Source organism: Corvus moneduloides, chromosome 1 (assembly GCF_009650955.1).
Source record: "Corvus moneduloides isolate bCorMon1 chromosome 1, bCorMon1.pri, whole genome shotgun sequence".
Taxonomy (NCBI): Eukaryota; Metazoa; Chordata; class Aves; order Passeriformes; family Corvidae; genus Corvus; species Corvus moneduloides.
The window spans coordinates 4,473,488-4,493,556 of NC_045476.1; the positions used below are offsets into that span (position 1 = coordinate 4,473,488).

At 46.7% G+C, this 20,069-nt stretch overlaps 1 protein-coding gene across 1 annotated transcript; it reads left to right on the top strand.

Moving 5' to 3' along the window:
* The first annotated feature begins 93 nt into the window (after nt 1-93).
* On the top strand, nt 94-8,947 carry MYD88 (MYD88 innate immune signal transduction adaptor). The gene is made up of 5 exons (XM_032098243.1): nt 94-973; nt 4,386-4,517; nt 6,144-6,324; nt 6,854-6,945; nt 8,535-8,947. The coding sequence occupies exons 1-5, from the start codon at nt 619-621 to the stop codon at nt 8,687-8,689; spliced, it is 915 nt and encodes a 304-aa protein (XP_031954134.1). The 5' UTR covers nt 94-618; the 3' UTR covers nt 8,690-8,947.
* The last annotated feature ends 11,122 nt before the right edge of the window (nt 8,948-20,069 follow it).

The following is a 20,069-nucleotide window of genomic DNA, read 5'->3' on the forward strand; positions in this document are numbered from 1 at the left end:
CACCTTGTCAACTGACTGTGGCACTGAGTGCCACGTCCAGTCTTTCCTTAAACACCTCCAGGGACAGTGACTCCACCACCTCTCTGGGGAAGCCCATTCCAATGTAATCACTCTTTCAGTGAGGAAATTCTTCCTGATGTCCAACCTAAACTTCCCCGGCACAGTTTAAGACTCTGTCATCTTGTCCTATCATTTATTGCCTGAGAGAAGAGGCCGATGTGCACCTGGCTACACCCTCCTGACAGGAGGGAGTTTTAGAGAGTGATAACGTGTCCCCTGGGCTTCCTTTTCTCCAGACTGAACACCCCCAGCTCCCTCGGCCGCTCCTCACAGGACTTGTGCTCCAGACCCTTCCCCAGCTCCGTTCCCTTCTCTGGACCCGCTCCCGCCCGTCATTGCCCTTCCTGACTTGAGCCCAGAGCCGGACACAGCACTCGAGGTGCCGAGCACAGGGGCAGCATCGCTTCGCTGGTCCTGCCGGCCGCACTACCCCCGTGCCGCCCGTCCGGCCCCGCACGCTGAGGGCGGGCGGAGACAGCGCCGCGGGGGCGGTGGAGAGGCGGGGCGAGCCGTGAAGCGAAAGTGCCGGGAAGGGGAAGTTCGGAGCGCGGCCCGGTCATGGCCACGGCCCCATCAGACCCCGTTCGCAGCTGCAGCCCCAGCCCCAGCCCCGTCCCGCCGCTGGACCTGCAGGCCGTGCCCATGGTAGCGCTGAACTACGGCGTCCGCCGCCGCCTCGGGCTCTACCTCAACCCGCGGGCGGCCGCGGCCGCGGACTGGACGGCGCTGGCGGAGGCGCTGGGATGCAGCTTCCTGGAGATCCGGCGGCTGGAGGGGCTGCCCGACCCCACGGCCACGCTGCTGGAGGAATGGCCGGGACGCTGCCCCGGCGGGGCCACTGTGGGGCAGCTCCTCGATGTGCTGCGCCGCTTGGGTCGCGACGATATTCTGACGGACCTGGCCGGCAGCGTGGGTGAGGCGCTGGGGACGGGGGGAGCTGGGATAGCCCGGGGAATCCCGGCGCTGCTACGGGAGCCTGCCTTCAGTGCTGCTTCCTTGATGCCTGGGGAGGGACGGGATGCTGCTCGTGTCGGTCTTTGCTGCTCTGTCCGCGGAGGTGATGTTAAAAAAAAATCCTTCTCAAGAAGAAAAGCCCTTTCCAGATTACGGAGTGACATCCTCGGTGTTCTCACGATGGCCACAAAGATGCTCCAAAGGCTGGAGCACCTGTGCTATGGAGACAGGCTGAGAGAGCTGGGGGTGTTCTTCTTGGAGAAGAGAAGGCTCCAGGGAGACCTTGGAGCCCCTTCCAGTGCCTGAAGGGGGCTTATAAAAACTGGGAGAGGGACTTGTTTGCATGGGCAGATAGTGATAGGATAAAGGGGAATGGTTTTAAACTAAAAGAGGAGAGATTTACATTAGATATTAGGAGATTAGATATTAGATAAGAGATTAGGAAGAAATTCTTCCTAGTGAGGGTGGTGAGACAATGGAACAGGTTGCCCAGAGAAGCTGTGGCTGCCCCATCCCTGGAAGCGTTCAAGACCAGGTTGGACGGGGCTTGGAGCAACCTGGGATAGTGGAAGGTGTCCCTGCCCGTGGCAAGGGGTCAGAATGAGATGACCTGTAAGGTACTTTCCAACCCAAACCGTTCTGTGATTCACAGGAGTTTCACCTGGCTTCCAGGAGAGAAGTGTGTGGTGTTCCTGCTAACCATGAGCCCTGCAAAGTGACCTGGAGCCCTGTCTTATCCCAAACCGTCAATAAAAAAGTTTCTGTGTGTCAAAAGATGCTTTTGGCCAGGTTAGCCAGGAGACAGATTGCACTGACACCAGACAATGTGAAAATTACGATGTGTGGATAAAGTGTGATAGGAAGATGTTTGCTGGGGGAGATGAGGGATGTGTGGAACTGGATAATGTCAGGGAAAAAAATTCCATGCAAACTGAAAAAGTTGAGACAGGTCAATGAGAAGAAAAAAGGTCCTTGAGCTGTTCTGATAATTTTTTAGGCTCTTTATATTCTTTATGATCAGAGAAATTCAGAGGGAACCCAGCTGTCATCAGAATGGAAATTTTTTTGCCAAAGGATTTCCAAAGCCAGAGAATTCCCTGAAGGCCTGTGTTGTATAATAGAGCTTACTGCATTAGCGATGAGGAAGTAATAAATTTCATTTCCTGTTACTCACGGAGGTAAAGGAAGATGTAGAAATCCATTTCTGTAGAGAGCCTGACCAAGAAGCGATGGAGGACTTCCCTTTGTTCCTGTGGTTCTTCCTATTTAAGATCAAAGTCTGAAAGCCAGGTTTTGGGAAAGACAAAAGCATCAGCGTGCTTTATGATCCGCTGATCAGAGGTTCCTAGTAAATTTGGGGGAGCTTCTAGCTGTGGAAAAGATCTGAGGCTTCACAAGATGTTGAGATCACCTAGGCTGCTTCTGGCCCTGAGCTCAGGACCTGTCCCACTGGAAGGGAGTGTGGTGGATGGGCTTTTTCAGACCTGGAATAGACTCCAGCAGGAGTGGGAGGAGCCTGGGCTGCAGGAAAATCACAAGTTTTGCCCAGAGTTGGGTCACGCTGATAAAGAGGAGACAGGTAAATTCTTGGAAGGGGGGCTCACTAAGGACTGATCAACAAAAATACTGTCTGTGGCTCAGGAAATTGCTTAACTGTGAATAGTCCAAAAGATAGATTACAAAAATAGATTGTAGATTATACCTAAAAGATAGATTTTAGGGACATACATATATATTTTAGGGAAATATCTCTGCAAGCTTATTTTATTCTTATATTCCCCCCTAGACACCTGGTTTTGTGCAGTGCTTGAGACAGGATGAGGCTTGGGGCAGATGGACCCTCAGCCTGACCAGTGTGACTGTTCCACTTCATTATTTTTGGCTGAGGATTGCACTGAGGGCCTGTGACCTGTTGCTGGTGCTGCGAGCTCTTGCAGAAGTCAGAGATATTTACACTTGGAAAGGAAAGGAATGGTTTCATGTACTCTTGTGCACAGTGTTTCCTGATGCCAGGGGCATCTTTGTGTACAACTGGGCCTCCTGCAGACCTGCTGAGGCCAGGTTGTGTTACAGGAGGACTCACTGGGCTCCCACCAGCATCCTGCACTTCCGAGGGGTCCTTTACTCTGCTGTTGCACCAGTGAGCTCTGCAGCTGTGCCAGCTGAACCCTCTGAGTGATCAGTACTTTCCTGATTAACACTTGTTGGTTTGTTTTTTTTTTTTTTAATCTTAGGTAAAGGCAAAGGCTCTCGGGAGTTTTCATCTTTTTCTTAATTCCTGATTTCAAATCTCCTTTTACTTTCAGTTCTTCTGTAATTGCAGTGTAGCAGAGGCTGCAGAGTTTCTTGTCACTTCTCCAAAGACTTCATATTTAGATGTATAATTTATTTTTAAACCAAGTCTGTTTGTAATAGATCTGTGCCCATCACTGACCTGATTGGGAAGTTCACAGCAGTGACTGTGACGGGTCTTTGCCCATCAGTTATCTCAGAGTGGGGTACACATCTACTCTGCCTAGGATAAGAGGGTCCCTATTGCTCAACAACATAAAAGCTGCTTTAGGGGCTCCTTAACATTTTACGTGGTCCTGCTGTATGTGGTGAGTGTGGATAGTCAATGTCACCTGCAGTTGTCCTGGCTGGCAAAGGCTGGGAGCGTGAATCAGCTCCTGTGTGTCTACAGACAATTGCTAAGGCTGGAAAAGACCTCCAGGATCATTAACCCAGCACTGCCAAGGCCGCCTCTAAACCATGTCCGCAAGTGCCACATCTACACATCTTTTAAATTCCTCCACGGATGTTGACTCCACCATTGCCCTGGGCAGCCTGTTCAATGCCTGACCACCCTTTCAGTGAAGAATTGTTCCCTAATATCCAATCTAAACCTGCCCTGGTACAACCTGAGGCCATTTCCTCTTGTCTTACGGCTTTTTACATGGGCATAAGGACCAACACCATGAAAACCTCTAATTGAAAACCCTCCCCAACTATTTTGTGATTTCAAATACTCCAAAGTGCAGAACAGTGAGAGCAGACAGCAGAGTTGGGACCTGCTCTGTACCTTATGCCTGCTGTTAAAGGTGTACTGGGATATAGTAGCACTAAGGGGAGGAGGAGGAGTAAAACAAGTAGAAGAAAGTACTTCTCTAAAAATCAAGAGTGATTTTCAGGAATTAATTGCTAGAGGAGGTGGTGGAGGCAGCATCAAGAGGTTCAGAAAGAGGTGAGAGAAATTCTACATACCAAAAAAACCAGACAGGGTTTCCCTCTAGCATCCCTGATCCATGAAATAGCTATTCCTGTTTTAATGAACTCCAGCAGTGTAAACCCACATCACAGAAGCCTCTTGCCCTGGTTGTGTGTTTTTGCAGAGGAGGACTGTAAGAAGTACTTGCAGAGGAAGCAGGAAGAGGCTAACCAGCCTCTCCAAGTGCCAGCAGTGGACAGCAGCATGCCAAAGACATCGGAACTGATGGGCATCACCATCAGGGATGATCCATATGGTAAGAGCCCATGCTTCCATGGTTGCCTGATACCTCATGTTGGAATCGCCTTCCCCATGGGAAGTGTGGAAAATCTTTTTTTTGCTTTTATTATTCCCACAACTTTTCATAACCCAGGCCAGAATGCTTTGGCTGGCAGTCACTGGGCATCTTCATTTTTCCTGTTTCTGTGAGCACAGAGGGAAAGCAACCCTGGGGAACACTTCACCCAGGAACAGGCTGCCACAGAGCCACTGGACACACATGGGAGGAGACTTCCCAGAAATATGTCCCTTAGCCCAGCCTGGTCCAGAGCAGCAGCTGCTGAAACCTCAGGGGGTGGGAGTCCAGGGGAAAGAATGTCAGAGGTGGTTTCCCTGCCCTGTCTTTGGCAGGTGGAACCACCTTGAATGAAAAGGAAGTGGGTTTGAAGTAGGACTGGGTGTGCAGTGGGTGGAGAGAGGAAACGAGTTCTGTGTGTGTGCAGCCCTGCATGTGCAGCCACGTGTGCATACATGTGTGCTGGCCAGTCTGACTTTGGGTGGCCACCTTTGCTGCATGTGTGGACATCACAAACCCTCCACAAAAGTCCACTGACAAATATTCTGGTGTTTGTACACAGCAGCTTTGCCTGACGTGACCCCCAAGTTAGCGCCGTGCCCCTGCAGCAGTACCCTCAGTTTGACTGACCTGGCAGACATTCCCCTTCTGCTTCACTGGATGCTTCCTGGGTTGGATCTGCCTGCTGGGTTGATACTTTCCTCAGCAGCTTTTAGAGCCTGACCTATTTTTTCACTGTGGTAGGCTTTAACCGGCATAAAAAATTGAATATATCTGTAGTGACACTGATATGGAAAAAAAAATAACACAGTTGGAAACTATCCAGCAGTATTAAAGCACTTAATTATGAGAGACATTGCCCTTAAAATGCAGCACTTTAATATTTGGATAACTGCTAAATAAACAAGAGCTGCCAGCCATTAATGTAATTAGAAAACAGGCCCATTAGGATATGACTTCAGGTACCCAGGTTTGACATCTTAGCTGTAAAAATGACAGGTTCCAAATTTCAAGGCTCACCCCATAGCTCCATGGACAGCAGATGGCAGGACACTGCTGGATGAGGAAGTGTTTTGGTTGGGAAGTTGGAATCTCTGTGACCTGAACTAGAGAAAAAGAACCCAGAGCCATGAGGGTATTTTAGATGTGAAACTCTCAGGGAAATCCCGGAGTGTTGGGGCTCTGAGTTGCATGTCTTGGGGTACTCTGCTCCCTCCAGCTCTTCCCAGACTCCCTGTGGCTGGATGGTATTGCCTCCACAAATTTTGCCTGTCTGCATCTCAGCTCCCTTTCCCTGACCCCTGCCCGGCAACGTGGGGAAGTAGCCTGGCCAGTGAAAGCAGTCGGGGCAGTGATGTGTGTTACCTCCTGCCAGCCCTGTTAAGGACTGGAGTCTGGGCTGAAGGGCAGCTCATCTAATAAAATGCTAAATTACCTTTGCATTTTTGCATTAACTTTGCAAGTTTGGCCAGAGCTTTTCTGTCAGACTCCTAATTCTGAGTTAAAGTCTGTGGGAGCTCTTGAAAGTTCACTACAGAAGTGAACTTCATTTATAGTAGATGACAGCTACATTTTTAATGGTTTCAGGGAATGGAACAGAGATATTTGATGCTTTCATCTGCTACTGTCAGAAAGACCTCCAGTTTGTCCAGGAGATGATCAGGGAGCTGGAGCAAACAGAGTTCAAACTGAAGCTCTGTGTATTTGATCGGGATGTCTTGCCAGGAACCTGTGTGTGGTCCATCAGCGGAGAGCTTATAGAGAGGAGGTAAGTGAACCGTGGCTGTTGGGGCCAGCTGTGAGTGTAGTGGAACATTACATTCATTTTACAGTGATGTCTGTAGTGTGGTGCCAGTGAAACAGAAAAAATCCACAAGGATGTCTTCATGGGGTTTGTTTTATGCTCTTGTCTGAAGAAGGACAACTCAGGCGTTCCCCAATGTGTCCCTTCATTGTGTTCACGAGGAAGGTGCCACTGTGGTGATGCTATTTACGTTCAATGGCTTTTCTTTGCCTTGTGTGTCTTATATAGACACAGGATCACATAAAGGTTACACAGACAGTCCGGACTTACTGTTTCCTCACTTCTTGGTATGTGAGTGTTTATCTGTAATCAGGTTTTTCTGTGTAACATCACTGTATCTGTCAGTTGTTCCTGCTCTGCAGTTAATTCCTGCTGGAACACAGCCAGCTCCTTCTCCACTGGAGCAATTCAGAGCAGTACATGCTTCTATTTGTGGGAATGAGAACCATCTCCTTTGACATTTTATTTTTTCTCTCCCCTGCTTCATCTCCAGGTGCCGGAGGATGGTGGTTGTCGTTTCAGATGACTACCTGGAAAGCAATGAGTGTGATTTCCAGACCAAATTTGCTCTTAGTCTTTCCCCAGGTAAGGTCACACAAATATCCCATTTACAATTGCACATTATCATTTTCATTACAGTGACATCTAAAGCTTCAGCTGACGCCAGTGGGCACTGTACCACTGGAACTAACAGGGGCTTCATAACTTGTTTGTTCAGGCAGGGGCTTGGGCTCAGTCCCTTGCCCTGCTCTTGACCTTCCTCACGTGGCCGTGAGCGAGAAGCTGCCTGTGCTGCACTTGCTCCAGCTGTCGGTGGGATAATGCTGCCTGCTCCAGAAATGTCAGAGCTGCATGTCAGGCTTGTGAAGGGCTTCCAGATCCATACAGGAAAATTTGCTGCTAAAGAGACAAGTAGTATAATAAATCAGGATGTGAGTAAAGCTGGGAATTAGGTGACAGGTAATGAATGTGCAGATTTCAACGGCAGGCTGGGTGGGGCTCTGAGCAACTGGGTCTAGTGGAAAGTGTCCCTGCCTATAGCAGGGGGGTTGGAACTACATGATCTTTAAGGCCCATTCCAACCCAACCCATTCTATTCTATGATTCTTGTAGAGATCCCTGTGGATAGGTAAACAAAATATGGAATGAATGTTCAACTTGGTTGGGAAATTTTTTACATATTTTGTTCTGAATTGAAAAGCCACCAATTTACTTCTGCTGAGTCTGTTCTTATTGCTCTTCTCTAGCCACTAGTTGTTCTACAGTTGTCTGTGTTGCTGGGGAGTAAGTGCAGCCCAGCCTAATAGTACAGAGGATCTGTAGAATTGGGAAGAGTATCTGGATGTAAAGTCTTTTCTAGAGGCATCTGACATGATATTATAAATGACATGCCAGAGGTTAGGCTGGAAGCTGGTGGCAGAGACAGGAATTCACTTCATCTTCCTTGACACACTAATTTCATATGATATCACTTAATCCATTGAACACCCCCAGGACATTGTATCAGCCCCCAGTCATCAAGATTTGTAGAAAAGTCCTTTTAGTTCCTCACCAGTTTCTTGTGGGCATTACACCTTCCATTAGAACAGGAAAAGTTCTAATGTATGGAATGACCTGAGCTCTGCCAATGAGAACAGGGGTGGAAGTACAGGCTTAGAGAAGTCACAGCATTAGCTGTTTGTGTGGGGTGTTACTAATGCACAGCAGGGTTTGGTTACAGGCTCTGGGAGCTCCATGCATTACTCCAGCATCTGCTGCAGTTATGAAATCTTGGTTATTTGTCTCATCCCAGTCTCAGTTCATCACTTGTGCTGGGCACAGTGCAGGTGGTGGCAGGTGTCCCTGTGGAGAAATTCCTCTCCAGGAAGAGAGGAAGTAGAAGAGCTGCTCCTTCAAGCAGCAGCAGTCACAGGGAGGGTATTCTCATCTCGTGGTGTCTCAAAACCAGCAGTGCATGTTAGCAGGGGGATTCGTCGGGGAACATCTGCAGCCTGAGTAATTCAGGATTCAGACACTTCCTCTCCAGGGTGAGAGTTGGTTGCAATATACTCAGGTGGTGCACAATCAGGAGCAAACCTGGATCTTGTGATGTGTGTGCTGTGGTGGGGAGGGAGTGGGTGCGTGATCTGCCTGTGGCTCTGTGTAACCCTCTGCCTGTGTGACCTCTCTTTCAGGTGCTCGTCACAAACGGCTGATTCCAGTCAAGTACAAATCCATGAAGAACGAGTTTCCGAGTATCTTACGGTTCATTACGATTTGTGACTACACCAATCCTTGCACCAAAAAATGGTTCTGGACGAGACTGGCAAAATCCCTCATGCTGCCCTGATGCAAAGTCCTGAGAGCTGGGTGCTCTTGTAACCTGTCGTGGCTATGCCTTCGGACCAGGGGTGTCATTGACACAGGGTCTTCCACCACTTCAGAACCTGGATCTTTGCTTGGAGCCTGTGACTGGGAACAAAGAACTTTCTCCAACACTCCTTCACAACTCCGAGGGGAAATAAAGCAACTCTGTGGGTGTTCCAGGTTAAGTCAGTGAGCAGCAGCATCCAGCATCTGTGGAGTAAGCACTTTCACTAAAAATACTGAAAATACACATTTAAAGAGTATCTGATACAGGAAGACTCTGTTGCAAGCATTAGCAAGACCTCAGAGCCTCAAACTGCAGGCTTTGTCAATGTTTTAAAAGCTACAGTAACATCGAGGCTTGGTGGGAATTGTACCATGTTGGACAGGTCTGTCTCTCTTCAGGTTACATTTGATTCAGTGACCTTATACCAGCATTTAATATTCCCAGATATTACTAAATTTTTACTTCTCCTTCAGGAGAAATTCAGTCTTAAAATACATCTTTTCAGTGACTGTCCTTACTACACAAATCAGGGCCTGCTGTTGCTCATTGACTTGACCGAGGTCTGCACCTCAGTGGGTCCGGATCTTAAATTCTTTCACCTTTAAAAGCCTTCCTAAACACAGCAGCTTTTGGGATGCCTCAGAGGCACAGAGCTAAACACTGAATAAGGAGTGTATTAAATTGACATTTGGGCTGTTTAAAATATGGAGGCGAATGTTATATTACTAGGAAAGAGCCTAATTTAATTAACTGCCACAATAATTACTGTATTTCTGTGACTAAGGCTCGGGGCAACGTCAAGACTGCTCTGCTTGTTAGACTTGGCCTTGAATCCTGCCCGTGACTAGTGGATCTCATCAGTGCTCCAGGGTGGAGGTCAGGAGTTCTGCCTAAAGGAGTGTTTAAAGTGATCCACTGGTGTATTAAACAGATTATCAGTAAATATTTACTTTTTAAATTGGGAAGAGAGGAATCCTGCTTATGTGTCCGCAGTTGCTTGAACTCTGCCCTTTTGTACATTACTTCAGCCACTGACTCATGTTGATTTTACAGCTTAATGTTTTACTAGTTTACATTTTTAGGGTTGCATCTGGATGTGATTTTTTTTTTCAATTTTAGTTTTGTTTTAAAGCATTACCAGGGCTGAAGCACAGACAGAAATGTGCTCCCGCCCCTCCCTCATGCTCCCTGTCAGTGAATGATCCCTTACCAGGGATGCTGCCAAATCCTGTCCAGGTGCTGCTGCTGGTTCCTCCCGGCTGACAGCAGCAGCCCTTGACCTGAGCATGGTGAAGCTCATTCAGGCACATCGCGTTGGCAGTGGGAGCCATTTGTGGATAGACCCATGAGCTGGGTGTTTGTTCTACAAAAATAACTGCTGCCATCGTGCCAAGGTGACATTTGCACCTTCATGTCTTGCTAGAATAAGTGAGAAGTCTGTGGGCACGGGAGGAGGAACATTAAGTTGATGAGGGGTTTCTGAATAGTTTGTCTTCATGTCCTATTGCCCTGGGGCCTCTCCTGCAGAAGTGGAGACAGCTGCTTGCCTCGGGCTTTCTGCATAATCATTAAATGTTAATTATAGAAGAGCTTCACAAGGCTGCTTGATCCCCAGGCGCTCGGAGGGCTCGGTGAATTCTCATACTCTGGAGAGTCTATAAACATCAATTATGGGTCATTACTCGCAGGACCGAACCAGATTCCTCCTGCCTGGAGAGCTGGAAAGGCTCTGGTGGCTCGTTCAGGGGGAGCTGAGGCAGAGGAGCCCGTGCTCTGGACGCTAGAGGGAGGCCATGGCCCACGCTGGCACCCTGCGAGGGAATGCGGGTGGAATGGGGAGACACGGCCGGGATGGTCCAGCAGGGCACTGACCCCTGTCTGGTATGGTAAAAAGACAAGTGGGGTCTCTTCTCCCCCTCGCTCCCCTTCTGAGCAAGGTACACCAAAAACAGCGAGAATTTTGGCAGCTTGAACCTCGTGCGATGTCTTCTGAGTCCTGATGGTTTGGGACTTGGCGTGTTGCAAATGAGGGGAAAGTAACAGCAGGAAAAATGGTGATGTTTGTAATAGATGATTTGGTGATCGCCCAACAGGGAAGGTGTCGGTTCTGGATGGGAAAGCAAACGCAGGAGCTGAATTTCTAAATTTTCTGACTTGCAATAGATAAATGCCATATTCCAGTTAATGGTGAAAAATGTTGGGATCTTGTTACCACTCTGCTTGTGGTGCCCTGGCCCTTCTCTCTGCTTGGCTTGGTTGCTGGGAAGGTCTTACTGTTATGGGTCTGTTGCTTTATTACAAGTTACTATTTATCTTACAGGCTAAAATAATTATTTTGGGGTAAAGTGAAGTAACAGCCCTAAAATATAAAATATACTTTAAATATGTATCCTCTTCTATGTAAACCCCAGAGTTTATGCACTTCTGACACTTTCATATCTTGTCACAGTAACTTGAAGTGTGACATTGTGAATGATACAAAATGTAGTTGTTGTGAACCATTTGCCCATTTCAGTGGCATTTGGGGTTCTCCTGCCCTCTTTCATGCTCAGTGGAAGGTCAAAATTTTTGAAAACCTTTAAAAAAGGGATTTATAAAATTGGTGATGTTACAGGTTTTTTTCTATTTTGTCTCTGTCCCCCATTGAAATGGTCTTAGTTGAATCTGTTAGTGCCAAATCATTTATTTTTATATATAGACATATATTTATATTAATTTTGTGTCCTGATAAAAAGGGGGAAAGCATCTGTGTTTATAGGCATTCTGAAAATAGACAATGTTTCTGTTTTTCTCCTCAAAAACCCAAACTTTTGCTACTTGTGAAAACATTTTAAAATAAAGAATGAGAACCCAGCAGGCTGAATCTGCTTTGTGGGCATTGAAGAATAAAACTGTGTCTTGAAGTGTAAGTGAAGAATGATATGGGACAGTTTTTTATTTTCTTTTAAAATTTTGGCTTCATAACTTCACCAGAGGGGGTGGTTGGCTGTGCCTGGGAGAGAGAGAAATAGAGTTATGTCATGCCAGGAGGAAAATTTATCAAGGAATTGTACTTCAGACACGTGGTTCCCCTCCAGGTCTTGTTTATGGGTTTGTGATCTGTGTTGCCATCCTGGATTTCTTCAGCCCTGGTGCCCATGAGGCTGGAGGGGATGGAGCCAGGGCTCTGCTGGGATGCTGCTCCTGTTCCACACCCTTTCTGGAGACCCCAGCAGGGATTATTACAGCGCAGGGATCTGGGGGATTCTGCCAGCTTTATTTCCTTTGGCTCGCAGTCGTTCCCAGCCAGGGAAATAACTTACAAACCCAGCAGCTGTCGGGCCAAGGCCCTGCTACACGAAAAGACGAAGGATCACTGAATCACGGAAGGTTGGTTGGAAGGAATTCCTGGAGGTCAAGGCCGAGCTGCTTTTCCCAATGGGAGGGGCCATACACTAAGCCACTTGCAGGGCCACGTTCCCTACAGAGCATATGAAGTCGTGTCTCTGCTATGGCTGCTATGAACATATGGACAGTAGTGTGCAAACCATCCCTGGATACATTATTCTAGATGGAAACTGCTGGCAAGAGCAGCCTGCCAGGAGCGTTCCATTCCCTGGAAGTGCTGGCATCCCATCACTCCCAGTACATCTTCACACACTCCCCTGTTCCGTGGTTTGGAGCAGTTAATGATTCTTGCCCGTATTTGAGCCTGAGCTCTGATTCAGGTGGGGTTGAGGGGTCCAGCTGCAGTGGCTCTTTTTCAGCTGTCACTCCCCTTATACTGAAGAAATACTCCCAGTTTTACTTTGGTGCAAGAATGTTGGTGCCATTTCCTCATGTACTGGAGGTCAGCATCTATCTGGTGAAACTGCTGCAGAATGTTCTTAGCTTTATAAAGAGAGGGTGAGAGGTCAAGTATTGACCTCGATGGATCAAATTCCATCCTTCATTTTCACCAACGTGACAAGAGTTGTGTTACCATGAGGGAGGCAGTGCTTGGTCCAGAGGGCACATTTACAGGAATAACATTAGCAAGGGAAGAAAGTCTAATTATGCATAAAAAATAGCTGGAAAAATGTTGCTTGAACATCCTGGAAACAGATCTTAATAAGGCAATAAAAAACAAACCCCACAAGGTTCACACTGCTGGGAAACATGCTCATAAGGCTTATTAAAGAGCACCTCTGTCAGACCATTTGGGGCTTTACAACGTCCTGTGTACAAATATTTCGCTAAAGATAATTTTCTCTAGGTGTTACAACCATTTCCATAGCCCCACTAGGACTTTGAGATGACTTTGAACCCAATCCAACCTCTTGATCAGCACTATCAAGCCCAGCCCTGGAAAAACTTGTTTATTTTGCAACAAAATCTGCAGTCAGGGGACTGAATAGTGTTGTATTCACTCTGAGGCTGTGCTGCTCTGCAAAAGGTTAATTAATTGAAGCTGTGTTTAAGTCTTAAGCAGTTTCAAAGTCTGACTTACAAACAATGCATTGTCTGTTCTGCAGCAGAACCCAGCTTAGCAGTGCCTTTCCTTCCTCCTGCTCCCAGTGATAAAGCTGCTCGTGCCATGGCAGAGGTCAGGGCTGTCCTTGCCCACCAGGCAGCCTGATCCTTCTATCTCAGCTGGATAGATGGTTTCCACAAAGGCAGGGGATGCATCCCTGCAGTTCAGAGCATGAAGGTTGTATCAGCTGCACATGGAGTTTCTCCTACCTCACAGCCAGTGGAGGGGTTTTGATTCCCATTTCCCCAATTCCTAGTCTTGCTTAGGGTGGGTTTTGGTGGGGATGGACTGGAAGGACGGAATGAACATATCTGTGTTAGCTCTTAACTTAACTATGGCTCTCTAAAAAAGGTTGCTTGCAACTTTTTCCTCCTCTTGTTTCCACACACCTTCCCACTGCCTTGGAGAGCGGGACAATGTGCAATGTGTCCAGCTGAGCCCAAGGACAGCACAGCTATTCCACCCTGAGCTTCCAAGCTTCCCCTTCCCAGCAAACACGGAGAACCCCCAGTGAGGAAGCAGGTGGCAGATGGCTGGAGCACAGAGGCACTGGGAGGAGCATGCCAGCGTTTCCTCAACAGCCAAGCATCCAAACCCTTCCTGGACCAGACAGATTTTGCACAGCTCTGTCCTTCCATGCATTCCCGCAGGGAAAGGGCGAAGCAGCATGTCTGGCTGGGTGCCAGCCTCCAGGGAAAGATGCCGTGGGTCCTGCTGGCTCCTAAGCGGAGTGGCTGCTCATTCACCTTTGCCAAGAGAGCAGGAGGGCTCTGCAGAGGAGGCAGGGGGTGACACAACGCAGGACCACGAGGAGAACCTTTGCTCCAACCCCAGTGAGAACGTGGAGGCTCAATGTTACCCATCTTCTCTGGTTTCATAATGAAATCCAAGTCATGAGGTGATAAAATAGGTCTTTATCCACTGTTTAGGATGCTAGTCAGGAACTCACGGGGAATATGTTCAGGCAAATGTGGGGTTACCATGAAGTGAACTTTCACAAAGTTTTTGCAGCATTTTTCTGGCTCTGATCTTCAGCTGTGTCTGCCTTCTGTCTGTGTCAGCAGAATGAGATGTATGAGCTGCAAGACCTGAGGTGTTTAACCGCTCATGTGCCAGTCTGTGGACTGTTGCCTCAGAAACAAATACCATTTAGGAGGGGAAGAACTGGGAAAACAAACCTGGAGTTCCACATGCTCTTCCCTGTCCCACTGGAGCCATGGCAGACCCTGCAGTCAGCTTTACAGCAACATTTTTTAAAGTATTCAGAAATCTGGGTGACTGATTTAAAACTACTGAATCATAGAAGATTTAGTGTTTGATTTTTGGCAGTACTTGGCAGAGACCCCCCAGCGAAATATACAGGGAAATGAGATTTCAAGTGCTTTCAGCAGAGGAATAAATTGGACATTGGCCTTAAAATATCTCTAAAAGCTTGCCCAGGTATGTAAAGACCATAATTTTTCAATATCACTAAAGGGCTTTTGAGATCTTTAGAAAGGCAAAGAAGAGAAGCATCACATTTTTTACTTTAAATCTATTTAGTCTTAAAATTAATATTCCCTGGTTTTCCTAACAGTTATTCTCCTGCCTCCTCGGTGCCTTCACCTCTCCTAGCACTGCACCTGGCATCTGCTCAGCTGGGTTGTGTTTTTGAGCATCAGGAGTGGAAGCTTTTCAGGTTCCCTCTCAGAATCTCGCCTCATCAGCATGCTGCTCTTGGCAGACGCGCTTGTCTTCAGCTCCAAGACATGCATATTGATCAGTCATTTCCTTTTGTTACCTTGCATCCTGCCATCGATTTTAATTGTTCCCTACTGAAGAGGAAGCATTCAGTACACGTACTATTACCAACGATGAAATTTTTGCTTTCCACACCTTTTGCCAGGCGGTGCCTGCGCTCAGCTCTCCAGAGCTGTGGATCTCTCTCCCTCTCAGCCAGCAGCAATCTGCACAAATTATGCAGCAGTCAATTTGTGTCTATTAAATCAATTTCTGATTCTCTGTGACAGCTTTCCCTGCCACATGATTTCACACTTCAGAGGTTTGTTTCTGAGGTGCCATGTGGGTTTTTTCTTTTTCGAAGGAGTGGTGGTGGTAATCCATTTATTTTGCAGATACCTTACTTGTGTCTTTCCAGATCCTACTTCCTGCTGCTCTCCTTAAGGGACTTGTACAACTTCAAATGACTCCTAGCGAAGTCTCTCCTCTTGTGGCTCCTCTCTGGCTCCTCATCAGCCCACAGGGCTGTTCCTGGGCTGTTCCCTGGAGCTTCCTGCTGCTGAAGTGGAACAGCTTCTCCAAGACAAAGCTGCAACTTGGTCCTGTACCTCCCACCCCTATGGTGCAAAATACCAAAGCTGGGAACTGCTGTCATTCATTAATTCCTCTCCTTCTTCCTTCCAAGATACCTTCCTAGATTGTTCCCATCTTTTAAAAACATTCCTGCATTCTCACAGGGCTTTCATTACAAATATTTCCTGAAGGCTCTGTGTGGAAGGGCCTTGGTCCCCTCCCACTCTCTCTGATACTAGGTTTTCCTTTAGATACACAAAAAGGATCCTATTTTTAGCAGCTAGCAGTCAATGGCACAGGAATTCATGAGTAGGGAGGAAAGGATGTGAACTATCCAAATATATTTTTTTTTCAAATGAGATCTCTTTACATTCCTATTGCCACAGCAATAAGCCATGAGTCACTGTTACGCTGAACTATTAGACCATTATTGTAAACTTATGTCACTAGAATCTGCAAATGTGAACTATAAACCTTGTCTGCCCTCTGCTTTGCTGGGTTTGAGAAGATACTGGCCAAGGATAAGAACAGTATTCTCTCACAAATTTTATTCCAGGCAACAAGAAGTGAATGAAATATTATTCAATCCTATCTTTCTATTCCTAGGGTGTCTCTTAAGAGAACTCCTCTTACTTCACTCTAATGTTACAAAAGAAGTTTTATTTGATTTCTTCAAGGTTTGCCAGATGTAAATTGGGGTCCAAGCACTCCCAGCTGAGAGAGTATCCATGCTGTATCATCTGGGAGCAGCAGCATCACCTCCAAACAGCTGCTTTCTGTGCTCAGTCCTGCCATGGCCAACGCTCCCTGCCACTTGCTGTTGCAGCAGAGAAGTCCCAAGTGTCCCTGGATACTCCAATTTCCTTCCAAGGGTCTCTCAGGGGTTATGTCCAGACTGAGTTTTTTTCTAGAAGAGTTTTGTTGAGTAATAAAATGTTGGAATGGTCTTAAATACACACACAAAGCTTTACATCATAGTACCACCTTGGCCACCCTTCATCAGCTGCAGAAGAGTCAGGCCAGGTGTGTCCATTTGTCCATCAGGGTCTGGCTGCTTGCAGCAGGCTTATTTTGCACGTTCAAGAATCAGGGAAAATGCTCTGAAACACATTCTCATCCGCTGTCCTGGTCAGCTGCTTAGAAAATGCTTTATGATGGAGATTTACCCTCCACAGAAGAGGCCAGTGGGAAAACCTTTCTGTCCTCAGAAGCTGTGACATTCCCAGGGTGCAAAGAGGTACAGGCATGTGAAGTGTCTTTCATTGGCTTCTGTAAAAACAAAGAGGTATGAAGAAAGCATTATTGTAAACCAGAGCAGAGCAAGGGCTGATAATTAAATGGTAATTCAGGTATGTGCTAATCAAGATCTTGTTATAATTATTTCTCAAGCCTGGCATTGATTTTATATTAGATTGGAAGGAGGCAGCAAAGCTTTAATTTGTTACAGAGAGGGTTAAATGGCTTTCAATTTATGTACTAAAAAATCACAAACTTAGCAGAAAAGAGTAAGAAGAAAAAAACTTGTCTTGGTCATAAACTCTTTGCTTGTTTCCTGGAGCTTAAAATCTGGGGGATATTTTCAATGGAGGAAGTAAGAGAGCAGCACAGAGTTTCTACTGAGAGGCAGAGTGTTGGGATGAGAAGTGTGTTTGAAGAGCAAAAGCCGATTTCAGTAAACACCCTGTGAGAACCAGAATTCACCTGTTAAAACCGGGCCTTCAGCTACTTGACTTCAAAGTGACCTCAGAGCTGAATTTAAAATGGCTCAGTGACGGGGTGGAGATACAGGGTAGCACACAGGATCACTTAGGAAAACCTGCCGGTGTGGTTTAGACTGGAATTTAGCTTGTGGTTTGAAAACAACTATTATTAAAAGCTTGCTCCAGTTGGAGGGTTTGAAATCACTGCTGCTTCCTCCACTGCAGGGTCTTCACCTCATTTCTCCAAACCCAAAGCAAAGCTGCCAGGAGAAACCCCTGGAGATCAAGTGCAGTGCCTGCCTTTGTTTGTTGGAGAGGAAACTGCCTTGTACTTAGTTAAGTAATCAGCTGCAGTTTGATAGAGTAAGGTCCCTTCAATAAACCTGGAAGCGTTTCCATGAAGAGAGAACAGCGGGCAAATTCTGCAGTGGAACAAGGTCAGGCACTCTGCTCGAGGACAGCGCCTTGCCCAGCTCTGAAGGCAATCAAACGGGCATTGTTGGGCTTCCCTCAGCCCAGGCCTGTACCAGGCAGCTCCACAGGCACATTACTGCCTTTGTTTGCACCAGCCCTGGGAGCCACTGCACTTCCACACAGAGGTTTATGGTGCCTTAAAGAGCCTTAAACCATAAACACGGCAACAAATGCCCTGGCTCTGAACACCACTGAACTGTGACAGCAAATGCCTCTGTGTGGCTTTGCTGAAAGAGCAACTTTGGCTTAAACTCTAACAAGAAGACAATTATATATCTGAGAGGCTGCATGACTAGAAAGATTAAATCTGCAGGGCCTCGATACACAAATGGGAGTTTAAATTAGTTTTCTATGACCCAAGTGTAAATGAAGTTAGTTTATGTTCACAACTGTGATGATGATCATAGAATCATAAAACAGTTTGGGTTGGAAGGGACGTTTAAAGGACATCTAGTCCAACCTCCCTGCAATGAGCAGGGACATTTTCAATGACATCAGGTTGCTCAGAGCCCCATCCAACCTGACCTTGAATATTTGCAGGAATGGGGCATTACCATTACCTCTCTGGGCAACCTGTGCCAGTGCCTCACCACCCTTGTGATAAAAAACTTCTTTCTGATATCTCATCTAAACTGACAATCCTTCAGTTTAAAGTCACTCCCCCTTGTCCCATTGCAACATGCCCTGCTAAAAAGTTTGTTCCCATTTTTATTACAGGCCCCCTTCAAGTACCAAAAAAACCCAGTAAGATCTCCCTTGAGCCTCCTCCAGGCTGAACAAACCCAACTCCCCATAGCAGAGGTGCTCCAGCATCTTTGTGGCCTCCCCTGCACTTGCTCCAACAGGTCCATGTCCTTCCTGTGCTGGGACCCTGGAGCTGGATGCAGCACTGCAGGTGGGGTCTCACCAGAGTAGAGGAGAGGGGCAGAATCACCTCCCTTGACCTGCTGATAAAATCCATCCACCATCAAAGACCCTTTCCAGGTACTAAAGGTAGCAATGTCTGGACATCAGAATCACCAGTGTGTGCATTAAGCATCATTTTTACAATATTACATGGATGGAAAAACCAAGCAAAGAGCTGGATAGTGCCAGTAAGTTTCACTGAAACAATAAGTAGTTGGCCCAGAAATGCAGGAAACCATGTGCCTTCTGAGAAGGGGAGCATTTTGTGTGAGAGCATGCACTGTGTGCCTGGTGTACCAAGGCTTTGGCAGCGGAACACCAGCCCCAGGATATCAGTGAAATGCAGGAGTCAGGGGACAGCCTCCATTCTGCTGCAGAATCAATGGAGGAGGAGAGTCCTGCTTGCCCTGATCTGTGGTGTTTTACTGGAAGTCAAAAAAATTCAGGAAACCCAGCTCTGGAATTTTTTTTTCTCAGGGCATTTTTTTTTTTTTTCTCAGGCTGCAGCCTTCCCACCTGAAAGATATCTGAAGTTTTTCCACTCTCAGTCTTCCCTAAAGCCTAGTCCAGAGTGGAGGTGGATACACCAGGAAGCTGCTTTTCCACTTCAGATTTCCACTAAAATTTCTTGTTATTACAACAGAGCACTTGATTCAGCAGCAGCACTTCACAGCTCTTTTATAAATAGAGGCACTGCCTCTGCCCTGAGGAGCTCACAGCCTACACGAGACAGGCGAAATACCGCAAATCAGGAAAAAGAGGATGAGCAGAAGCGATGAAAGAGGAGAAGGTACAGCTTGGAGGTCTGAAGTTGGCTAAGGAATAAAAGCTTTGTGGAATCCAGCTCCATGTTTTCATCCCTCACCAGACTCAGGCTGGAACAACCTACTGAATGAATGAGTGCAATAGCAACCCCTGACTTGAGAGACTCAAAATGCTGACTTCATTAAAAAAAATAATGCAAAATTTATGAGACCTGGAGTCTCTGAGTGAATGAGAGATTTGGGTTTAAAAATATGGAAATGCATTTTTCACTGCAGAGCTGGAAAACTAAAATGTAGCACTCATCTCTCTATGCCCACGTGGCCACTAGTGGTCTTGCCAGTGCACATTTTAAATTTTAATTTTGATCAAAGCCTGTAGTTATTCTTAAAGAACAAGGCTCATTGTGGGCCTAATCCTGCCCCAGTGGTCTAAAGCAGTAAGTTTTAGCATTGCCTTCAGGAAGAGGATTTTCAGCCCAGAATAAGAGAATCCAAAAGATGGTTCTGAATTTAAAACTGCAGTGGTAAAATTAAGTGTATAAGTCTCTTTTTGTTGGTGGTGCCTGGCTCAGATCCATTTTTAACGTGCTGTTAGCTATCAGAAATATGACACTGGCTACCCCGGTGCCTGCTCTAGGGGTAAAACCTGTTTTTAATTGCTATATAAACTCCTTTTATAACATGGTTAAAAGATCACAGAGATGGTTCCAAGCAGTAATTAAGGCCTA

Bases quoted from the DNA above. Each gene is read 5' to 3' on its own strand.
- MYD88 (XM_032098243.1), top strand. From the start codon at position 619: ATGGCCACGGCCCCATCAGACCCCGTTCGCAGCTGCAGCCCCAGCCCC. The intron at 4,518-6,143 runs GTAAGAGCCCAT...TAATGGTTTCAG, and splicing joins CATCAGGGATGATCCATATG to GGAATGGAACAGAGATATTT. The intron at 6,325-6,853 runs GTAAGTGAACCG...CTTCATCTCCAG, and splicing joins GGAGAGCTTATAGAGAGGAG to GTGCCGGAGGATGGTGGTTG.